The sequence below is a fragment of the Balaenoptera borealis genome (assembly GCF_965194805.1).
Source record: "Balaenoptera borealis genome assembly, chromosome: 2".
In the NCBI taxonomy this organism is placed as follows: Eukaryota; Metazoa; Chordata; class Mammalia; order Artiodactyla; family Balaenopteridae; genus Balaenoptera; species Balaenoptera borealis.
In genome coordinates this window covers 184,885,438-184,904,532 of record NC_138867.1, presented here as the reverse complement: position 1 = coordinate 184,904,532, position 19,095 = coordinate 184,885,438, and the positions used below count along the sequence as shown (strand labels likewise).

General features: G+C 61.0%; 1 protein-coding gene across 4 annotated transcripts in view; it reads left to right on the top strand.

Moving 5' to 3' along the window:
• Window positions 1-19,095, top strand: part of ARID3A (AT-rich interaction domain 3A) — a 35,973-nt gene that overhangs the window by 12,955 nt on the left and 3,923 nt on the right. For all 4 annotated transcript variants that reach the window (XM_082380423.1, XM_082380424.1, XM_082380422.1 and 1 more), the window contains exons 4-7: window positions 11,548-11,620; window positions 14,982-15,165; window positions 15,525-15,772; window positions 17,939-18,220. In XM_082380423.1, the coding sequence (XP_082236549.1) occupies window positions 11,548-11,620; window positions 14,982-15,165; window positions 15,525-15,772; window positions 17,939-18,220 (787 nt within the window). The remainder of the gene's footprint in view (window positions 1-11,547; window positions 11,621-14,981; window positions 15,166-15,524; window positions 15,773-17,938; window positions 18,221-19,095) is intronic.

The window sequence follows — 19,095 nt, the reverse complement described above, 5'->3', positions numbered from 1 at the left end:
AGGTGTGATGCGGTTAAGATGAGGCCATAGTGGAGGAGGGTGACCCGTGCCCTTAGAAAAAGAGGAGGGACACACAGAGACAGAAAATGGCCGTGTGACGTTGGGGGCAGAGACTGGGGTGGTGCAGCCACAAGCCCAGAGGCCCCCAGAAGCTGGATGAGGAAGGGAGGACCCTCCCCCGAGCCTCTGGAGGGAGCGCAGCCCTGCCTCACCTGGATTCTGGACGTCTGGGCTCCAGAGCCGTGGAAGAACAAATCCCTGTGCCAAGCCCCCCGGCCTGTTGCCGCCCCAGGAAATGAATACAAAATCCAGTGAGGGCTTTGGGTCCCTGATCCTTGGGGCTCAGCAATGCCGGGCAGATTCTCATGGAGCCTCCTTAGGGGACCCCGACCGTGTGGTCCACGGGGTCATGGGACTGCTTTACGGCGCAAAGGCCAGGCTGGGCACCCGGGTGCGTGTGTGTCTGAGTCTGGGCCTTCCACAGGGACGTATGGAGCTCCTGCTGTGTACCAGCCCCATTCTGGGCACCAGGTATGCACCTGTGAACAAAGCAGACAGAAGTGGCCGCCCTTGTGGCCACGTGGCAGTGGGGGCCGGGTGGGTGCAGGGGCCGAGGGCGGGCCGTCTGGGGCCATTATCTGAGAGCCAGCCAGCGGACGAGGGTGTGTCTGTGTTTGTGTGTCTGGGTCTGGCTGGACGGGCGTGTCCATGTGCGCCTGGAGACCACTCCGGGTGGTGGGACCTGCTGGGTCTGGGCAGGGCTGAGGGTCCACGTGTCGGGCTGGGAGCATGCGTCCAGATAGGGCTGGGAGGGTCCGTGTGCAGCCATGGGGCAGACCCGGGTCCATGCCACGTAGAGGTCCAGGCGGGGGGCCATGTGGTCTGTCTGGGCGGGGCCAGGGGTTCTCTCAAGGCGGTGGTGTGACTCCTAGTGTCCCTGGGGGTAGGTGTGGCATTCTGCCCAGGCTGGAGTGGCCGTGGGCCCTGGGGCTGTGTCACATTCTCTTTCTGCCCCGTGAGGGGTCTCTGAGGGTGCCCGTGGCCACCCCAGCCTCTGCCTTGTTAGGTTATGTCCCCCAGCCCACCCCATGGCTTCCAATGTGTATCTTCCGGGCTTGTGAGGCCCCTACCCAGGGGGGCGCCCCCAGCCCCAGGGGCTGCCAACTCTGGGCGGGGTGGGATGCCCACTTCTTCTGTTCTGTATCCCCCCTTTTAGGACGAGCCCCGTTACGTTCTTCCCCGGGGCTCTGGCTGGGCCTGGGGCCTTGCTGGAGGCTGGAACCGGTGTGACTCGCCCAGGCCACCCTGCCTGGCATGGGGGAGCCGGGCCTGGAACCTGGCCGGGTCCGTCTGTCCCCAGGTCTCCGGTTTCTCTCTCTCCCTGACATCTCTCTCTGTCTCTCCCTCTGTCCTTTTCCTTTCTTCTTTCCGATCTCCACCCTCATCTGCCCACCTGCCCCCATCACCCTGTGATTACTCCCATCTGCCTTTTTCCCGTGAGTGCCCAGTGGACGGCGTGCATGGGCCTGGCTGCCACATTCTCCCGGCCTGGCGGCCCCCGCCTCAGCTGGCACCCTGCCCGGCCGACGGCCCGCCCGGCCCCTCCCTGTGTCCTCCAGCTGGTCCATGTATCCGCCAACAGGGTGCCCCGTTCTTGGATGAGAAGTGGGGCCTGAGGGCACCTCTGGGGCGCGGCTTGCGGGATCTTAGTTCCCTGACCAGGTATTGGACCCGCACCCTTTGCAGTGAAAGTGCAGGTTCCTAACCACTGGACCACCAGGGAGTTCCCGAGCGTTATTCTTTTCTTCGATGCCATTGCCATCTGGGGGGAGCCCAGCCAAGCTGGGGTGCGGGTGGCAGCTGCTCTTGACACCCTCCTTCTGTGCACCATTTCCCCGTCTAGAAAACAGGGGCAGCGTCTGAGCTGGTGTTCTGTTGTCACCATTGTTGGTTACCGGTCACCGAGGGTCCTGGTGGAGGAGAGCGGGCGTGGTGGGCACCAGCTCGGCCCCCGGGCGCCCAGCGTGGGTCTCATCTCTCCTCCTCATTCACTGCAGGAGCTGCTCCCTGGGAGGTGGGATGTTCCAGGAGCAGGGTCCCCCCTCTTGCAGTCGGCGGGTAGGTTTGTTGGCACCCTGAGCCCGCTGGCCACCACAGGCAGGTTCTGTTTTACCGTCGGCCTGGAGTCTGGCAGAGGCTCCTGCAGGTGTGCCGGGCAGGAAACCCCAGCCCTGAACCGTCCGGGGCCCCTTCCTCTTGACTCCTGGGTGGGAGGCGGGAAGCACCCCCCTTCCTTCCTGCGCTGTCTGGGGGAGGCCCAGGGACAGTGAGGACCCGGTCAGCACAGCCAGGGAGGGGCAGCGATCTCTCTTATGCTACTGCACTTCCGTTCAGCGAACCTGGGCCGGGAGTGACGGGGACCTCGCTCCCTGGGCAGGTGGATCTTTATGAACAGCCGGACCGCTAGGAGAGTCCCTTGTGGTGCTTTCCCGGCTGCCGGCGGCTCTTCTGCAGGGAAACAGGGCTGCTTCCTTTCAGAAGAAACCCCATGGTGGGAGTTTTAATCCCCGGGCGCCAGGCCCTGGGTGCAGGGCTCAGAACCCTGAGCCAGCGGCTAAGTGGGAGCTAGATGATCGTCCTTGGGTTTCGGGGGCCTGGGACCCCCAAACGAAATGCCCTGAGAGCAGCATGGAACGTCGGGTTCATAATTGCTGGCGGAAGGGAGGGAGGGAGTGAAGAGGGAGAAGATTCTGGATTTTTGGCTGTCTGACTCCAAAGCATTTGCCCGGTGCCCCCTGAGTGCCAAGCGGTCTCGGGCAGGGTCCCACCCCCAACCCCACAAGGCTCTGAGGTGGTCCAGAGGGGCTCAGTACTGGGTTCGAGTCCAGCTCTGCGGCCTTCTCTCAGCACCTCGGTTTCCCTGTCTGTGAAATGGGCTCCCATGCAGATAGCAGTCTGCTCAGAGCCAGGCCTGTGGGTGGGGGCTCCCAGGTGGATGGGAGGCTGCCCGCCCGGATTTGCATGTCATTTGCATGCCGCGGGGCAGCTGCCTTCCTAGAAGTTTCTCCACATTGTTCCCCATCCTGAGTGCGTCCTCAATGCCAGGCCTGCTGGCATCCCCGGCTGTGACATGGAGCTGGCGGGTGACTAGCCTTGTCCTGCCACCAAGGTGCCTCCTCCTCCCTGCCCCCCAACCCCCGGCCCATTTTCCTGGAGCCAGACTCTTCTCTCTGCACAATCTGCTCCCATGGTTCCCTCGTCCCCCACCTGGATGATGCAGGTGCACCCTGCCCACTTCACAGGTGGGAAGACTGAGGCTCCAGGAGACCCCAATTACATGAAAGGTTGACCCAGAGACAAGGGCACTTCCCCGGAACCTCACCATCTGGAAATCCAGAAAGAAGCGCCTTTAATCGTCAGCTTCGTGGTCAGGCTCTATGACTTGTTTCTGGAACTTTTATTAATATCTGTTTCGTGGGTGGGTGTGCCGTGTCTTTTCGGAGAGGGGGCACATGCTGGTTGTGGGGGGGGCGGGGGTGGCCAAGCTGGCAGATGTTTCTGCCTGGCCCAGAATCACTTCCCCAATTTCCTGCAGGCCCAGTGGGGGCCCCTGCAGCCCTGGAGCGCTGACGGGAAATGAAAGGGCCATGTGGCCCTGCGCCTGGCTGGGGTGGGTGGCCCCAGGGGTCAGGTGCGCCAGGAGGGCAACTTGTGGGAAGAGCCTGAGGTCGCCCGGTGAACACTGATTAAGCCCCTACTGTGTGCAGCAGCAAGCAAGCCTGCCCTTCCCCCATCCTGCTGCAGGGATGGCTGGCTTCAAAGGCGCCCCCGCTCCCTCACCACCTCCCCCTGCCTGTGTGTGACTCCTGCTGTGCCCCTCGCAGGCCTGGGGCTCCCAAGGGTTGTCTGGGTCTCTCTTGGGCACATTGCATCCCCAGCATCCAGCACAGGCCTTAACATACAGAAGGATGGGAATTCCCTGGCGGTCCAGTGGTTAGGACTCCGTGCTTTCACTGCTGTGGGACTGGGTTCAACCCCTGAACTAAGATCCTGCAAGCCGTGCACCGCAAACGGTGTAGTGCAGCCCAGGAAAAAAAAAAAAAAAAGCATACAGAAGGTGCTCAGTCATGGATGCAAAATTGATTGACCTGGCCACAGCCCCGAGGGCTGACAAGGAGGGTTCCAGACTCCGGGTGCTTCCGCCCCACCCGGCCTCCTCCCGCCAGACTTCATCCATCCATCCATCCATCCATCCATCCATCCATCCGTTTGTCTGTCCCTGCCCCGGGGTCTCTGGGGAGGGGGCGAGAAGGGGCAGGAGCGCACCCTCTGGGCCGGGCTGCGGAAGAGGATGGTTAAGCGGGGCTACAGCGCGGCGGCACCAGTGCCGGACCGAGACCCGGTCACCAGGTGCGCACGGAAGCCCCTGCCCGCCTCAGTGGGCACGAGGGGAGGGGCCGTGGGGGGGTGTGGGTGCCGCCCCTGCCCCACCCGTGCCCTGCCCCGCCCCCCAGCCCTGCGCGTGGGCGTTTCTGTGAATGGGGGAGGCTGGTTGGCCCCCAGGGACCCGGCCCCTGCCCACCTGGGCAACGGCTGCCAACGCTGAGTCATCCGGGCGCAGGGCCTCCCAGGGCCCGATAATGTGAGGAGGGGCTTTATCAGCTGGGGTGGGGCCGCCAGGAGGGGGACACCAGGGCTGAGCTGGGATGGAGCGTGAACCAGGGGCCAGAGCCCGGTGTGCCTTCTCCTCCCTTCCTTCTTTAGCACCTGCTGTATACTGTGCCTACCCACTGTTACCTATTCTGCCCTGGGGGCTCTCATCTGGGTGGGAAGAAAGAAGGGAAGGAAACCATCCCCAAAATAAGTACAGAACCACGTGACCCGTGACAGATGCTGGGGGAGGGGCAGGGAATGTCACTGGGGGCACTGCCTTGGCTTGGGGGTCAGCAGGAGCCAAAGAGGGCAAGGGTGGAGGAGGGGGACCCAGGTGGGGGGACCAGCAATGCAGAGGCCCCAGGCAGGACCAGGTTGGGAGCAGCGAGGGGCCAGCGCCGGGGAGGGACCAGGTGCAGGCATCTGCGGGGCCAGGACCACACCCCAGCCTGGCAGGCGGGAGGTCTGGCTTTTTCTGACAGCAACAGGGAGCCAAGGGCCTCTTCGAAGCAGGGGAGACACAGGCTGATCTCGATGTAAAGATTAAAAGCTCCCCGGACTCTCCACCCTGGGGGGCTGCAAGGAGGAAGTGTCATCCTATTGCTTTTGGGCGTTCTGTGGGGGGACGTTGAGGGGTAAAAACCAGCTGTGCGGGCTTCTCTGCTCTTTCAGTGCAGTTTCACTTTGCTTACAGGAGTTACAATGAATCAGTTCTTGTCCAAAGCCCAAAGAATATAGAAATAGTGAGATTCGTAATAATAGCCAAAAAATGGAAATAACCCAAATGCCCATCAGTGGTGAATGGATAAACAAATGTGGTCCATCCACACACGGGAACATCACTCACCTATGAAAAGGGGTGAATAAGCCCTGACACTCGCTACAACGTGGACGGACCCTGAGAACATGATGCTCAGTGAGAGAAGCCAGACACAGAAGGACACAGTGTGTGATTCCACTGATGGGAAACGTCCAGAACAGGCAGATCCACAGAGACAGAGAGTGGATTCGTGGTTGTCAGGGGCTGGGGAGGGGAAGGGGGGTGACTGCTGATGGGGACGGGGCTTCCTTTGGGGTGGTGGAATGTTCTGGAACTAGATAGGGGTTGCGGTTGCAGAACAATGTTCAATGCACCAAAGGCCACTGAATTGTTCACCTTAAAACGGTGAATTCTGTGTTACGTGACTTTCACCTCCATAAATATTTTTTTTAACGATCCAGGACCAGGTAGGTGAGATTAAGGCCCTGAGGCTCCCGGGCGGCGCCAGCCCTGCCTGACGCCTCACTCCACCGTTCATCCTTGTCCGTTCCCAGACCCCCTCCAAGGGCCAGGGTTCCAGCGGGGTCCCCATGGTCCCCACACATGGACGGTGTCTGTTCCCGCCGTTCTGGCCGTGGGGGAAGCCATCCTTCTCTGGTTGCCCGTGAGCCGTATTGGACACAAGTGCAAAAACGGGCCTTTTTCGGGACTTCCCTGGCAGTCCAGTGGTTAGGATTTGGGGCTTCCACTGCAGGGGCCCCAGGTTCAATCCCTGGTTCGGGGGGACTAGGATCCCACAGGCCACACGGTGGGGCCAAAAAAAGAAAAAAACCACGAGGGGGCCTTTTCCACCTGTTCCCAGCTGTGGGCCTCTCCCTGCCACATCGGTGGCTGCCAGGGACAAGGTTGTTCTTCTCCGGGGCTGGGGGTTGCCAGTCCCCCGAACGCTCCTGGTTTCTCCTGATTTTGTCCCTGTATATGCTGTCCAAGGACACGGCCTCACTCCTGGAGTCCCCCTGCCGCCCAGTGGCCTCGTGCATCCGAGGTAGGGCCCCGCGGACTTTGGAGCCGCCTGGGTGTCGGGAGGGGGGCTGAGCAGACACCGTTAAGGGGGCAAAGTTCCTCCTGGGGGCCCTGGAGCGGGTGCTTTCTTTACAGCTGGGGCCCCTCGGCCTTGGGCTGGTCGCCGCCCTGGGCCCCGTGCAGGCTGGAGCTGGGGACACGGTGCCGGGGAGGGGTCTCCCGCGTGTGGGCGGCCCTGGGGGCGCCCCTCCCCCCGCACCAGGTCCCCCCCCTTGTGGTCTGATGGAGGCCACGGGCCTGCCCTCCTCTTTCAGGCTGGCAGGTGGGCCCAGGGCATGCATGGTGCCCTGGCTCCCGAGGGGTCTGCTGTCCCCGCAGGGCGGCTTCGTGGGAGGGGGCCCCACCCCCGGGGGTCATCGAGGCCTGGTCAGCAGCACAATCCACTGACCTGGCTGGGAGCTCCTCGAAGCTGGTGGTAGTGAAAATGCTCACCTTTCGCCACAAACAAGAATTTCCTGTTTGCCCCTTGCGCACTTGGGGGAGGGGAGGTTATCTCACTTTTTCCTCCCTGGTCCCTCCCCCGCCCACTACCTGACCCCGAGCCTGCCCTGCTTTATCTGCTTCCTCCTTGCAGACTGGCCCCTCCACCCTCTGCGGAAGGGTGGGTGGCGGGGTCCCTCCGCGGGACCCCCTCCTTTCCCCTCCAGCCTCCCTCTCCTACCTGGGCTGGACCCAGAGCGAGGCAGGTGGCCTTTCGTGCTCATCCTCTTCCCAACGTGGTCGAGTGTCCACGGAGAAATCCATGTGTGGCATGAGGCTGGGTTGCGCCTTTGCTGCAAAGGAAACTGAGGCAGAGGCCGGGGTCAGAGGGTGAGGAGGGGCTGGGAGGGGAAGGAGGGAGCCTTGCGGAGATCCGGGAAACTGCATTCCAGAGGAGGGAGCAGCAGGTGCAAAGGCCCTGAGGTGAGGGCCTGTGACAAGACCCACGGGGGCCGAGCAGAGGGAGGTGAGGGCAAGGAGGTGACAGGCCAGCAGTGACCGCAGGGGAAGTGAGGTCCTTGATGGGGGCAATGGGAAGCCATGGGAGACTGTAAGTCAGGGGAGAGGCTCGCCCAGGCTGCCCGGGAAGGCCCCTCTGGCTGCTCAGCAGGGGTGGGGGCTTGGCTCTGCTTGGTCTGTGCCTCAGTTTCCCGTCTGTGAAGTGGGTGGTGCTGGGGAGGGGGAAGATGGACACGCGGGCAGTCCAGCCTCGGTAACTAGCGGATGCACGCCCTCCGTCACTGGGTAGGGGCCCAGCCACAGCAGAGACCGGCGGAGGGGCGCGGGGCCTGTCCCGGTGACCCCGCCCGGCAGGTGGAAAACGGGAAGGGAGGTGTGTGCGTGGGAGCCTCTGTGGGAGCCCCCAGCCCAGGCCCGCATGTCCACGCCCACATCCTCGGGGTTCTGTACCGCCTTCACAGATGCGGCTTGGGGAGGACAGGATGTGAACCCAGCAGGGCAGACTCCAAGTGCCCCCAAGACCCTTGTCTGCCCGATGCCAGGACGCAGGTGGCCCGAAGCGTGGGTTGTGCACAGACACATCTCGGGCTTGGGAAAGGATAGGGGGTCCCACCCCCACGTTGCACTGAGAAATCAAGGTCCACTTAACGAGCATTTATGAAGCAGCTGCTGGGTGCCCAATTCTAGATACTGGGAACCAAGCAGACAAAATCCCGAACACCCTACCAGGGCATGTGGACAGGAGACCAGACCAGTGTGTAGACCCATGCGGCTTGGTGGTGCGGGGGAGTGGGGTACACGGGAGAGTCGCCCGTGATCGGTGCATGTGCCGCGGAGCTTCTCTCCAGGACGACGTGGGAGCAGAGACCTGGGCGACGACGGGGAAGCCCTCGGGGACAGAGCTAGGGCAGAGCCAGGACGGCATTCCGAGAGAGGAGCTGCCAGGTCAAAGGCCTGGAGCGGGGACCGCGGCCCCTGGCGGGTTTGAGAAGCAGCGGGAAGGCTGGTGAGAGGTCAGCTGGGAGCGGCCCTGGCAGGTCTTCTGGGACGCGTGGCCGCAGAGAGGCGGGGTGTCCTCAGAACTGGCGGGAGGTGGAGGTGGCCCCGTGATCAGAGCGCGCAGTGGCCCCGGGGAAATCAGGCTCTGGGGAGGGGAGAGTGGGAGTTTATCTGGGGCCTCAGCCCAAGGCGGGGGTGTTTCCTGAGGTTTTGCCCAACCTCCAGCCTGGGTTTGCAGCTCCGGGTATGACAGTGCCTCCTGGTCCGTCCAGAAAGGGACAGGGTTTCAGCCAGAGGGCCCAGGTGGGCCCGAGGCCTGGGCGTGGCTCAGGATGTGTTGTGGCCCAGCTGTGTGGCTTGAGAGCCTTGTGAGGACAGGCAGCCGGGCCCAGGGGCTCACGAGGGGGGCCCCCCCCCCCCGGACACCACCACAGGGGGCCTGGACACCGCCCCCAGCTCCCCCATCCCTGAGGCCTGGTGGGCAGCCCTAGCCGGCTGGCCAGGGCAGGACACACCCTGCAGGGGTGCGGAACTTGGGCCCAGAGCCCCATAAAGCTGGGGCGGCCTTTACTGCCCGTCTTTGTTGTCGGCTGCCCACAGCAACAGCCATTAAAGCTTCCTTCTCTGTCGGCAGCCTGCCCACCCCCTTTATGGCCTCACACAATGCCCTGGCCCCCGGGGGTCTGGCCGTGCCACGGCCGCCCGCCCACCGTTTGGCCTGGGAGTTAACGGGCCCCCTACCAAGCCGGCCCGCCTCTGCCCGGCAGCTGTTCTCTGCCCTGAGCCTCAGTTTCCCCACCTGGAATATGGAGGTCCTGATGGTTCCAGGAGCTCAGGGTGAAGCTATTGTGTTTATCACCCACTGTCTCTGAAAGATGGGGAAACTGAGGCAGGAGGGGCACTGGGATCTCTTGCGGGAGCTGGGCCCAGGAAGGGGTTCATGCCGGGTGGACCCCCCTCCACCAGGGTCGGGATCTCAAGGAAGGAGATGTCGCCCCCTCGTCAGGAAGGGCTTGAGGTTCGGTGGTCCCCTGTGAGCTTCCTGGAGCGGCCATAACAAATGACCACAAACTGGGCAGCTTAGAACAACAGGGATTTACTCTCAGTTCTGGAGGACTGACGTCTGGGGTCAGGGGATGGCTGGGCCTTGCTCAGGCTCCAGGGGACGGTCCTTCTTGCCTCTTCCGGCTTCTGGGGGCTCCAGGCGTCACCCCAGTCTCTGCCTCTATCTCCCCGTGTGTCTCTGTGTCTCTCCTCCTCTCATAAGGACACCAGTCACCCTACTCTGGGACCTCATCGTAACTAATGTCATTTGCAGAGACCCTATTTCCAGATCAGGTCCCATCCTGAGGTTCCGGGTGGATGGGAATTTGAGGGCAATTCCCCACAAGTCTCTCTGGTCTTCTCTGCCCAGCCTGGGCCACGTTGCGGCCGAGAAAATCAGGGTTCACTTAACGAGCATCTATTAAGCAACTGCTGTGTGCTCAGCCCCATTTTAGACACTGAAAACAGAACAGACAAAATCCCCGACGTTCCAGCCGGGCAGACAGACAGGAGACTGGACCAGGTTGTGAACCATGGGGATCTGATGAAGGGACTGAGGGGAGAGGGGGGCGAGGGGCGCACACAGTGCTGGGGGCCGTGCGGGCAGGGGGAGTGGGGATGGGGCAGGGGCGGTGGAGGCGGCCCAGGCGGGTGCATGCCCATGGGAAGGTCCACCTGCAGGCCCCACACCCCTCAGGCAGGAGGAAAAACGGGGCCTCCCTGGCCACCATAAATCAGTGCAGGAATGCAGCTGGCCAGCTGGCTCTGGCAGGGTGGAGACAAAGGCCCGGCCTCGACCACCCAGGTCTGGGCTCCTGGCCCCCCCCCCGGCCTGTACCCTGACGGGCCCCACTTTCTCTCCATTACACAGATGAGGAAACTGAGGCCCAGAGAGGGGCGAGGTGGCTGAGGGGTAGCCAACCCGAGGACCCTGCCTCCCCAGGCCCGGGGATGTCCCATACCGCAGGAGCTGGGCATCAGTGTGTTCCTGGGCCCTGATGACGGATTATCCCAGCCGGGGCTAATTGGTGGTTTCAAGGCCCCACACAGTCCCACTTGCTCTCTGTCCAGGTGGCCATGGGGACTGCATTCCCCAAAGCTTAATTTGAAGCCTGCTATCTGCACTGCCCACCCCCGGCAAATCCCCCTCCCAACTTTGCTCTCTAATTATCTCTGCTGGCTTCCTCTGCCTGCCAGCACCTGGGAGCTGAGGGTTGAGTCTGGGGACCCCCTGCCCCGCTGATAGCCCAGACCGAGGCCCTCTCCCCGCCCCGGTGACTGGTGAACCCAGGCAGCAGGTGCGCAGGACAGAGCCTGTGCTGAGAGTCCCCGAGAATCCTGACTCCAGGCTCAGGCCTGCCTCTGTGCCTCAGCTACAAAATGGGCCGCCTCTCAGGAGCACATGCGTGTGACTCGGTGGACCGTGCCGGACGTCCACCATCCTCGTGGTGGCGATGGTCTAGGTGGGATAAATTGTGCCCCCAAAAATTACATGTTCAAGTCTGAGCTCCAGGTACCTGTGAACGGGACATGATTTGGGAATCAGGTCTTTGCATATGTGATTAGTTACGGGTGGAGATGAGGTAGCCCTAAAGCCAGTGAGTGATGCCCCATAAGAAAAGGGGGATTTGGACACAGAGACACAGGGAGAAGCCACGTGAAGACAGAGGCCGAGGCCGGGGTGATGCAGCCACAGGCCCAGGACACCTGGAGCCCCAGGAGCTGGAAGAGGTGGGAAGGATCCCCCCGCAGCCGCCCCCCGCCCCAGCCTCTGGAGGGAGCACAGCCCTGCCACACCTTGATCTCAGACGGCTGGCCTCCAGAGCCGGGAGAGGATAAATCTGTGTGGTTTAAGCCAAGTGTGCGGTCAGCTGTTACGGCCGCCCCAGGACAGGTATCTCAGGGTCCTTGTCTGACAGTGGCGGGGGCAGGCCTCAGGAGATGTTTGGACTGTGGGGGGCCGGGGGTCTGGGGCCGGGACCCCTCGGTTGGCCCTCTGTGCCATGTGGACGTGGCACCCGCACCCAAGCTCTGGCACCAACTAATCCATCCCCTCCCTGCCGTCGCAGCTCTACGAACTGGACGGGGACCCCAAGAGGAAGGAGTTCCTGGATGACTTGTTCAGCTTCATGCAGAAGCGAGGTGAGGCCTGCCCGCCGGGAAGTCCCGGATGTGAGCACGCAGGACGGGGGGCCCTGCTGGCCACTGCCCGGGGCAGGTGTGTCAGCGAGGCTGTGAGTGAGTTCTCTGTGGCCGGAGGCATCCAAGAGATGCCTGAGGGGGGAGACACAGCCCTGCCATGGTGGCGGGGGAGGTCTGAGAGAAGTGGCACCATCCTGCCATGGGTATCTGACAGGAGACACAGCCCAGCCCTGAGGGTCTGATTAGGGGAGACACAGCTGTGAGAGTCTGAGGGGTAAGTCCTTGGGTGGGGGGGGGTCTCAGGGCCCCAACCCAGAACTGACAGTCCAGGCTTCCTCCCTTGCTGCTGAGACCCGGGCGCAGTGGAGTCCTGGCTCTCCGGATCGCCCGCAGCGGGGCTTCCCCTGTTTGGGGAGCAGGGCTGGATTCCCCAGTCAGGCAGGCGGGCGGGCGCTGGGTGGCAGGACAGAAGCTCCCCACAGGCTAGAGCCTGGCCTTCCTGCCGCCACTGGGGGGAGGTTTGGGTCCAGGCCCCTCCCTGCTCCCACCTGGGGCCTCAGTTCCCCCATCTGTAAGGTGGGCCACCAACATTCCCCCCCATGTGGCAGTGCCCCAGATGCGCTGCGTGCCAGGTCCACAGTTATTATGCGCCAACAGTGTACCAGGCCCAAGCCACCTGTATTCCCCTACGCCCTGGGGTCTGGGGTGAGGTGGATGCCAGACGCGGCCTTGAGAACAGCGAGACGACCAGGGACGGAGGCCAGGCCTGGGGAGCAGGGACTGGTCTGGGTGGGTGTCCAGGTGGGGAAACGGACGGCCCAGACGCTGGGGGACGTCGGGGGCATTCAGGGTGAGCCAGGCCCAGCGAGGATGGGGGAGGAGGGCACCCAGAGGGTCCCCAGGGCCCTCCCTCAGCTCAGAGCTGCCAGCCAGCCAGGGGTCCCAGGAGCACCCACTGCGCGTGGGGCTCATTTCCTTGATACCTCCTCCCCCCACACCCCCTCATCAGGGTTATCACGACCCCCACTGTTCAGGGAAGGAAACTGAGGCCTGGAGAGGGGAGAGGGCCTCTGAGCCACAGAGGCAGGAAGGGGCGGGGCCGGGGCGGGGCTGGCGGGGGTGGGTGGGGCGGGCAGGGGAGCCGCATGGGCTATGACTGTGGCAGGGGCCAGCCAGGCGGCTTCTTTGTCCAGGGCCCCTGGCTGCCCCTCCCTGCCAGCAGCTTCTGTAAACACAGACCCAACCAGGCCCAGGCCGGAAGGGAAGGAGATGAGAGGGGAGGGGGCTGCGGCCTCCACGTTAACCCCTCCTGTGCCAGGGGTGGAGGAATCCAGACCCAGCCAGGCCTGCTGCCCCCCCTCGCCCCCCCCACCCCCCCATGTGGTCAGAGAGATCGACCCACCCTTTATCATCCTGTCCACACCTACCTGAGCCCCCCACTACCCGCCCCCCGCACCATGGGGCTCCAAGCTCCCAGGCCCGGAGCCCACCCATTTTGCCCCAGATTGGGCTCCTGGTGTCCTGGAGGCACAGAGAAAGTATGGTGAGCTGCCCCAGAGCGGTGAGGCTGGGGTCCTCTGGGGACCCCAGCTCCTGGCCACACAGGGCTTCAAGGGTCTGTGTCCAGCCCTGTCTCCCTCACCAAGCCAGGTGCTCCTGGAGGACAGGAAGCAACAAACTCCTATGCAACCCTCAAAACCCAGCTCCAAGGCCCTCTCTTCCCTACCTTCCTCTTGAACCCTCCCCTCTATAATTGGAGTCGGGGGCTTTGGGGCTGAGAATCTGGATACCATGTCCTGCATCCCATAATAAAGTAGTCTTTCACCCACATCACAAAGTAAAAACCTCCAACTGGATATCTCTCAGAATTCTCTGGGGGCTGGACATGGAGGAGGGGTCCTGCCTGCACCCCACCCTCCTGCAGTTTCCTTGATGACCTCTCCGCCCTTCCTTATCGCCCCCCCACCCACCCCCGCCTGCCTCCATCAATGCCTCTCTGTGCTCTCCCAGCCCCGCTCCTTCTATAAACATCCGCCGCCTGGCTGCCGAGCCAGGGCGCAGGGTCCCAGGAGGAGCTTTGGTGTGATTCCTTCTTTTTCCCAATGCAGAGCCTAAACCAGCGTCCTGGGTGGGCCGGGTGGGCGCTGTGGGCGCATCTCTGGGGCTGGGTGTGCTGCTGACACCTGGCGTTGCTTTTCTCTCTCCTTCCTGGGCTGGAAAGTGAAGCGGGTAGCGTGGGGGTCTGAGGCCCATCTTCCTCCACCCACTCCAGGAGGTCTTCATTCGTTGGGGATTTTGCAACCCGGGAAGGGCCCGGCAGTGGTCAAGGTTGGCAGGAGGTGGTTCCGGGATGTCCAGCTTGTAGAGGGGGGACCAGGAAGCAGGGTCCTGGGTACAGGGCATTGTCCAGGGCTGGGGCAGGGAGCAGGAGCCCATCCTGGAGCTTCCCTTTGCCATCTCTGCAGGGGCGGCAAGCATGCCCCCAAGGCTGGGATGGGGGCCATCAACCTTCACTGTTTATTGAGCACCTGCTGTATGCCAGGCTGGGCGCCGGGGACCCCATGTGAGCAGGACAGCAGGTGGGGGCCACAGACAGTAAACCCGTACTTTCACTGCCAGGGAGAGAGGTTTAAGTGGGGGCTTCTCCGCCCTCAGCCAGGATGGTGCCAGGCAGGCTGATCTGAGACCTAAGGGCTCCCACGGCTGGGGCTTCTGGGTGACAGGGAGATGGCGTGTGCAGGGGCCTGGAGCATCAGGGTGGGTGTAAGATGGGAGCAGGGCTGTCTTTAGGGAGGAGCCCCCTCCTGAGGCTGGGCCACCCCCAGCCTCCCTCCCTTCCTCCCTCCCTCCCAGGTCTGGCCCACCTCCCCACTGTCTAAGCTGCAAAGTGGATTAATCAAGCCCTCCCTCCCCCACTGCAAAGCCCCCAACACAGCAGAGTTGTTTTGGCAGCTGTCGTGTCTGTAGGAGGAATAACAACGGCTGTGTTTCTCATGCTGGGCCCCCAGGTTGACCCTGCAGCTCCCCCCTCACCCACCCAGGTGAGAGCAGCATGAGCCCAGATCACTGATGGAGAGACTGAGGCAGAGCTGCCTCCTCAGGGCTCTCGCAAGCAGGGGTCTCACCCGGGCGACCCTGCCCCCAGGGGACACTGGGTGACGCCTGGGACAGCTGTGGTTGTCACACTGGGGGCTTCTCTCCTGGCATCCAGTGGGTGGGGCAGGGAGGCTGCTCCACCCCTCACAGCGTCCGGGACGGCCCCCAAGAGAGTGAGCCGCCCCAGCTCAGCTATGCCGAGGGGACCCGCTCTCACCGACGCGTCGGGCACCACCCCAGGTGACAGCACCCCCCCTCCCTGCAGGGACGCCCGTGAACCGCATCCCCATCATGGCCAAGCAGGTGCTCGACCTGTTCATGCTGTACGTGCTGGTAACGGAGAAGGGCGGCCTGGTGGAGGTCATCAACAAGAAGCTGTGGCGGGAGATCACCAAGGGCCTCAACCTGCCCACGTCCATCACCAGCGCCGCCTTCACGCTGCGCACCCAGTGAGTGCCCACCCGCGGCCTCTGGGCAGAAAGGACCCAAGGCAGGGAGGAGTGGGGGGGCGGTGGGCGGCCAGAGCACAGGGTGGAGGCTGGAATGTCCTGGCTCTGAGGCTATGCAAATTGAGTGTTGAAGGAATAGCAGGTAGTCGATGTGGGGACGGGGATGGGGACATGTCACAGGACAGGCATTGAGACAGAGGGAACAGCACAGGCAAGGACCACGACTTGGAGGGCTGCCGGGTGCTTCCGGGCAGAGCTGTGGGATGGGGATGGGGAGCTGGTGCTGCAGCGGGGCTTGGCTTTATGCAGACCCCAGAGACATCCCAGGTGCCATCCTGTCCCCTTGCCCCTGCCCGCAGGTACATGAAGTACCTGTACCCCTACGAGTGTGAGAAGCGTGGCCTCAGCAACCCCAATGAGCTCCAGGCGGCCATCGACAGCAACCGGAGGGAGGGCCGGCGCCAGAGCTTTGGGGGCTCCCTCTTCGCCTACTCACCAGGCGGGGCCCACAGCATGCTCTCCTCGCCCAAGCTCCCTGTGTCCTCCCTGGGCCTGGCCGCCAGCACCAACGGCAGCTCCATCACCCCAGCCCCCAAGATCAAGAAAGGTGAGGGCTGCATGGGGCCTGGGGCCTGATCTTGACTCAGCTTCAGCCTGGCAGTGTGTCCCAGGGAGGGGGCCGCCTTTTCCCTTCCCTGGGTAACCGGGATGATAGACCCCAAAGTTGGTGTGTAAGAGGGCGGCCAACCTGCTTGTGCTGTGCCTGTGGCAGACATTACTAATCAATTGCCATTTTTCCAGCCCCAGGTCCGTAGCAGGCAGACATCACTAATCAATTCATTTCCCCTGAACCTGTGCCCTTGGCAGACATCACCAATCAATAATTTTTTCCTCCAGTTCTATGCCAAGGCAGACATGGCAAATCAGGCAAAATTTTCCCATCCTATACCCGTAGCAGACATTACTAATTAATCACTGTTTTACTGTAGCATTGGCCCAGTCCACTTGCCTGTGGCTGGTGTTTTTATTTTATTTATTTATTTATTTATTTATTTATTTATTTATTTATTTTTGATTTTTTGATTTTTTATTTATTTTTTGGCCACACAGCATGTGGGATTTTAGTTTGCTGACCAGGGATCAAACCTGGGCCCCCTGCATTGGAAGGCAGATTCTTAACCACTGTGCCACCAGGGAAGTCCAAGACTGATGCTTTTCATCGCTGTCATTCTCTCTAGTCCCTTGCACGTGGCGGACATTACTAGCTGATCACTGTGTTCTTTTCCCTTTGAGCTTTAGAATCCTCCTGAACACACTGACCCACCAGACACCAAGCGTGTCGTGTGGGTCATCAAATGGACTCTTTAACCACCCCTGAAGCTATTGCTAGGTGCCCCTGGGCAGCTCACTGTCCCTTTCTGAGCCCAGCTTTCCTTACACGTAAAGTGGGGGAAATTATGCCTTCTCTGTGGGGGTGTTAGGGAGCCTTCAGTGTGTAAAATGCCCAGCGTGCAACAGGCCTGGGGTTGCAGGTAGCTGGCAGCCCCCCACCTCTAGTCCCCATCCATGGCAGACATCACCAGCCGATCACAGTCCCCTCTTCCAGCAAGTCTCTGAATCCTCGCTAACACAGAAGCACCAACAGCACATGTGGTGGCCCAGCCTCAAGCAGGTCGGTGCACCTGTCCGAGGTTCCGTTTCTCATTTGCCACATGAGCTGTGACTCCCTACTTCCCAAGCTTGGCCCGGGGATCCGAGGTGATCCTCACAGCACCCTGAAAATTTGGGGCTGGTCAGATCTAAGGTGAATGGGGTCTCACCAGTGTCAGCTCCCTCCGGCCTCTGTGAGCCTCAGTTTACCCCCCAGCCTTGGGGAGTTGCAGCGATACCCATGAATGTCATTAGGCATCTGCTGCATGCGAGGTCCTGTGCTGGAGCTAGGGAGGACGGGGGCGGATAAGAGAGAGGTTCGGACCTAATGGAGCTACTGAGGGGGCCAGGAAAAGCTGGTTCTGATGGGTCCCAGGGGCTCTTTTCAGCTGAGAGGGAGGCAAGCAGAAAGGGCTACAGAGACTCCAGGGCAGAGGGCCTGGCAACTGCAAAGATTGGAGTGGGGACCCTCCTGGAGAGGCAGCCCCAGGCCACCAGGGATAGACACGGGAGGGAGAGTCAGAAGAGGAGACAGTGGGACCAGTGGGTGGGAACCACGGGGACGTTTGTTTCAACCACAGGACAGGGGAATGGTTAGGAGCTGGTTCTGGAGTTGGGCTGCATGGGTTTCATTTCAGCTCAACCTCTCTCCAGGTCTGTGGCCTCAGGAAAATTATCCATCCTCTCTGAGCTTTGGTTTCCTCAGCGGTAAAGTGGAGAAAAGGGTGACTAGGTGGTTATGGGATTGTTGAGACGGTTCACGTTAAGTGCTTTAGACAAGACATGTGGTGAGCTCTTGTCGTAACTAGTATTATATGTAATATGTGCTATTGTGGTCTCTCTATAACACTAGTGCTAAATACTACTATGATACTGTCACTGTAACTAGTATTGTCACCATGACCTATATTACCATTATGCTGGTATCTGATGTCAGCCTGATACTAGAAAGGATCTTACAGCACTTGTGTCTTTTCAAAAACCTGTCCACTTCCCTGGAAAGGAAGTGAGCGCCCCATCGGTGGAGGTATTCAAGGGGGCACATTCCTACCTTGGATGGGAGGTGGGGAGTGGGCCACCTCTGTTCCATTCTGGCCACCAACCCCTCTTCTCTCCTGTCCAGAGGAGGACTCGGCCATCCCCATCACGGTCCCCGGCCGCCTGCCAGTCTCCCTGGCAGGTCACCCTGTGGTGGCAGCCCAGGCAGTAGCGGCCCAGGCGGCCGTGGCGGCACAGGCAGCCGCCCTGGAGCAGCTCCGGGAGAAGCTGGAGTCTGGGGAGCCTCCTGAGAAGAAGATGGCCCTGGTGGCAGAGGAACAGCAGAGGCTCATGCAGCGAGCGCTACAGCAGAACTTTCTGGCCATGACGGCCCAGCTGCCTATGAGCATCCGGATCAACAGCCAAGGTACCACCCTGGCGCTCAGACCCTCTGTGCTTCCTGCATGCATTCCTCGTAGCCACCATGTGTAAAGAGTGCTTACAGATCAATAAGATAGAAAGGCAAACAAACCAGTAGAAGAAATGGGCAGCTGTGACTCGTAAACTCATAGGAAAAACTGTTCAACTCCATCTAGTTGGGGATCTGCAAGTTAACGAGGAGATACCATTTTTCACCTGTCAGAGTTTGATAATATCAAACGTTGGTCAGGATGTGCGGAAATGGGCCCCATCGGTCCTGCTGGTGGGAACGTAAATAGGTGACAACTTGGCAATCTCTTTTAAAAATAGAAAATGTGCTTGCCCCATGACTGGGTGATTCTGCTTGGTATCTCGAGCAGAACTAATGTAGGGAAACAAGGAAACACAGGTTTTCAAGGATGTTCACTGCAGTTATTTGCATGACGTCACTAGTGTGTCCATCAGTAGGGGAATTCATGAATCAAGTCTGGAATACTTTGTGGTCATTAAAAAGAATGACATGGGGAATTCCCTGGCGGTCCAGTGGTTAGGACTCTGCGCTCTCACTGCCAAGGGCCTGGGTCCAATCCTTGGTCGGGAAACTAAGATCCCACAAGCCACGTGGCACAGCCAAAAAAAAAAGAATGACATGATTTGGGTGTAGGGACACCGCTTAAGACTTGTAATCATGCTGTACACCTAAAACTAACACACTGTAAATCAACTATAGTCCAGTAAAATTTATAAAAAAGAAAAAGAAAAAATACTTGTAATCAAGAAAAAAGCAAACTTGAGACAAATTCATTCTTATTCAATAAGTATTTATTGAGTACCTACTGTGTGCGCTGCTGAGAGATCCTGTCCAGCGCTTCGTGAAGCTTC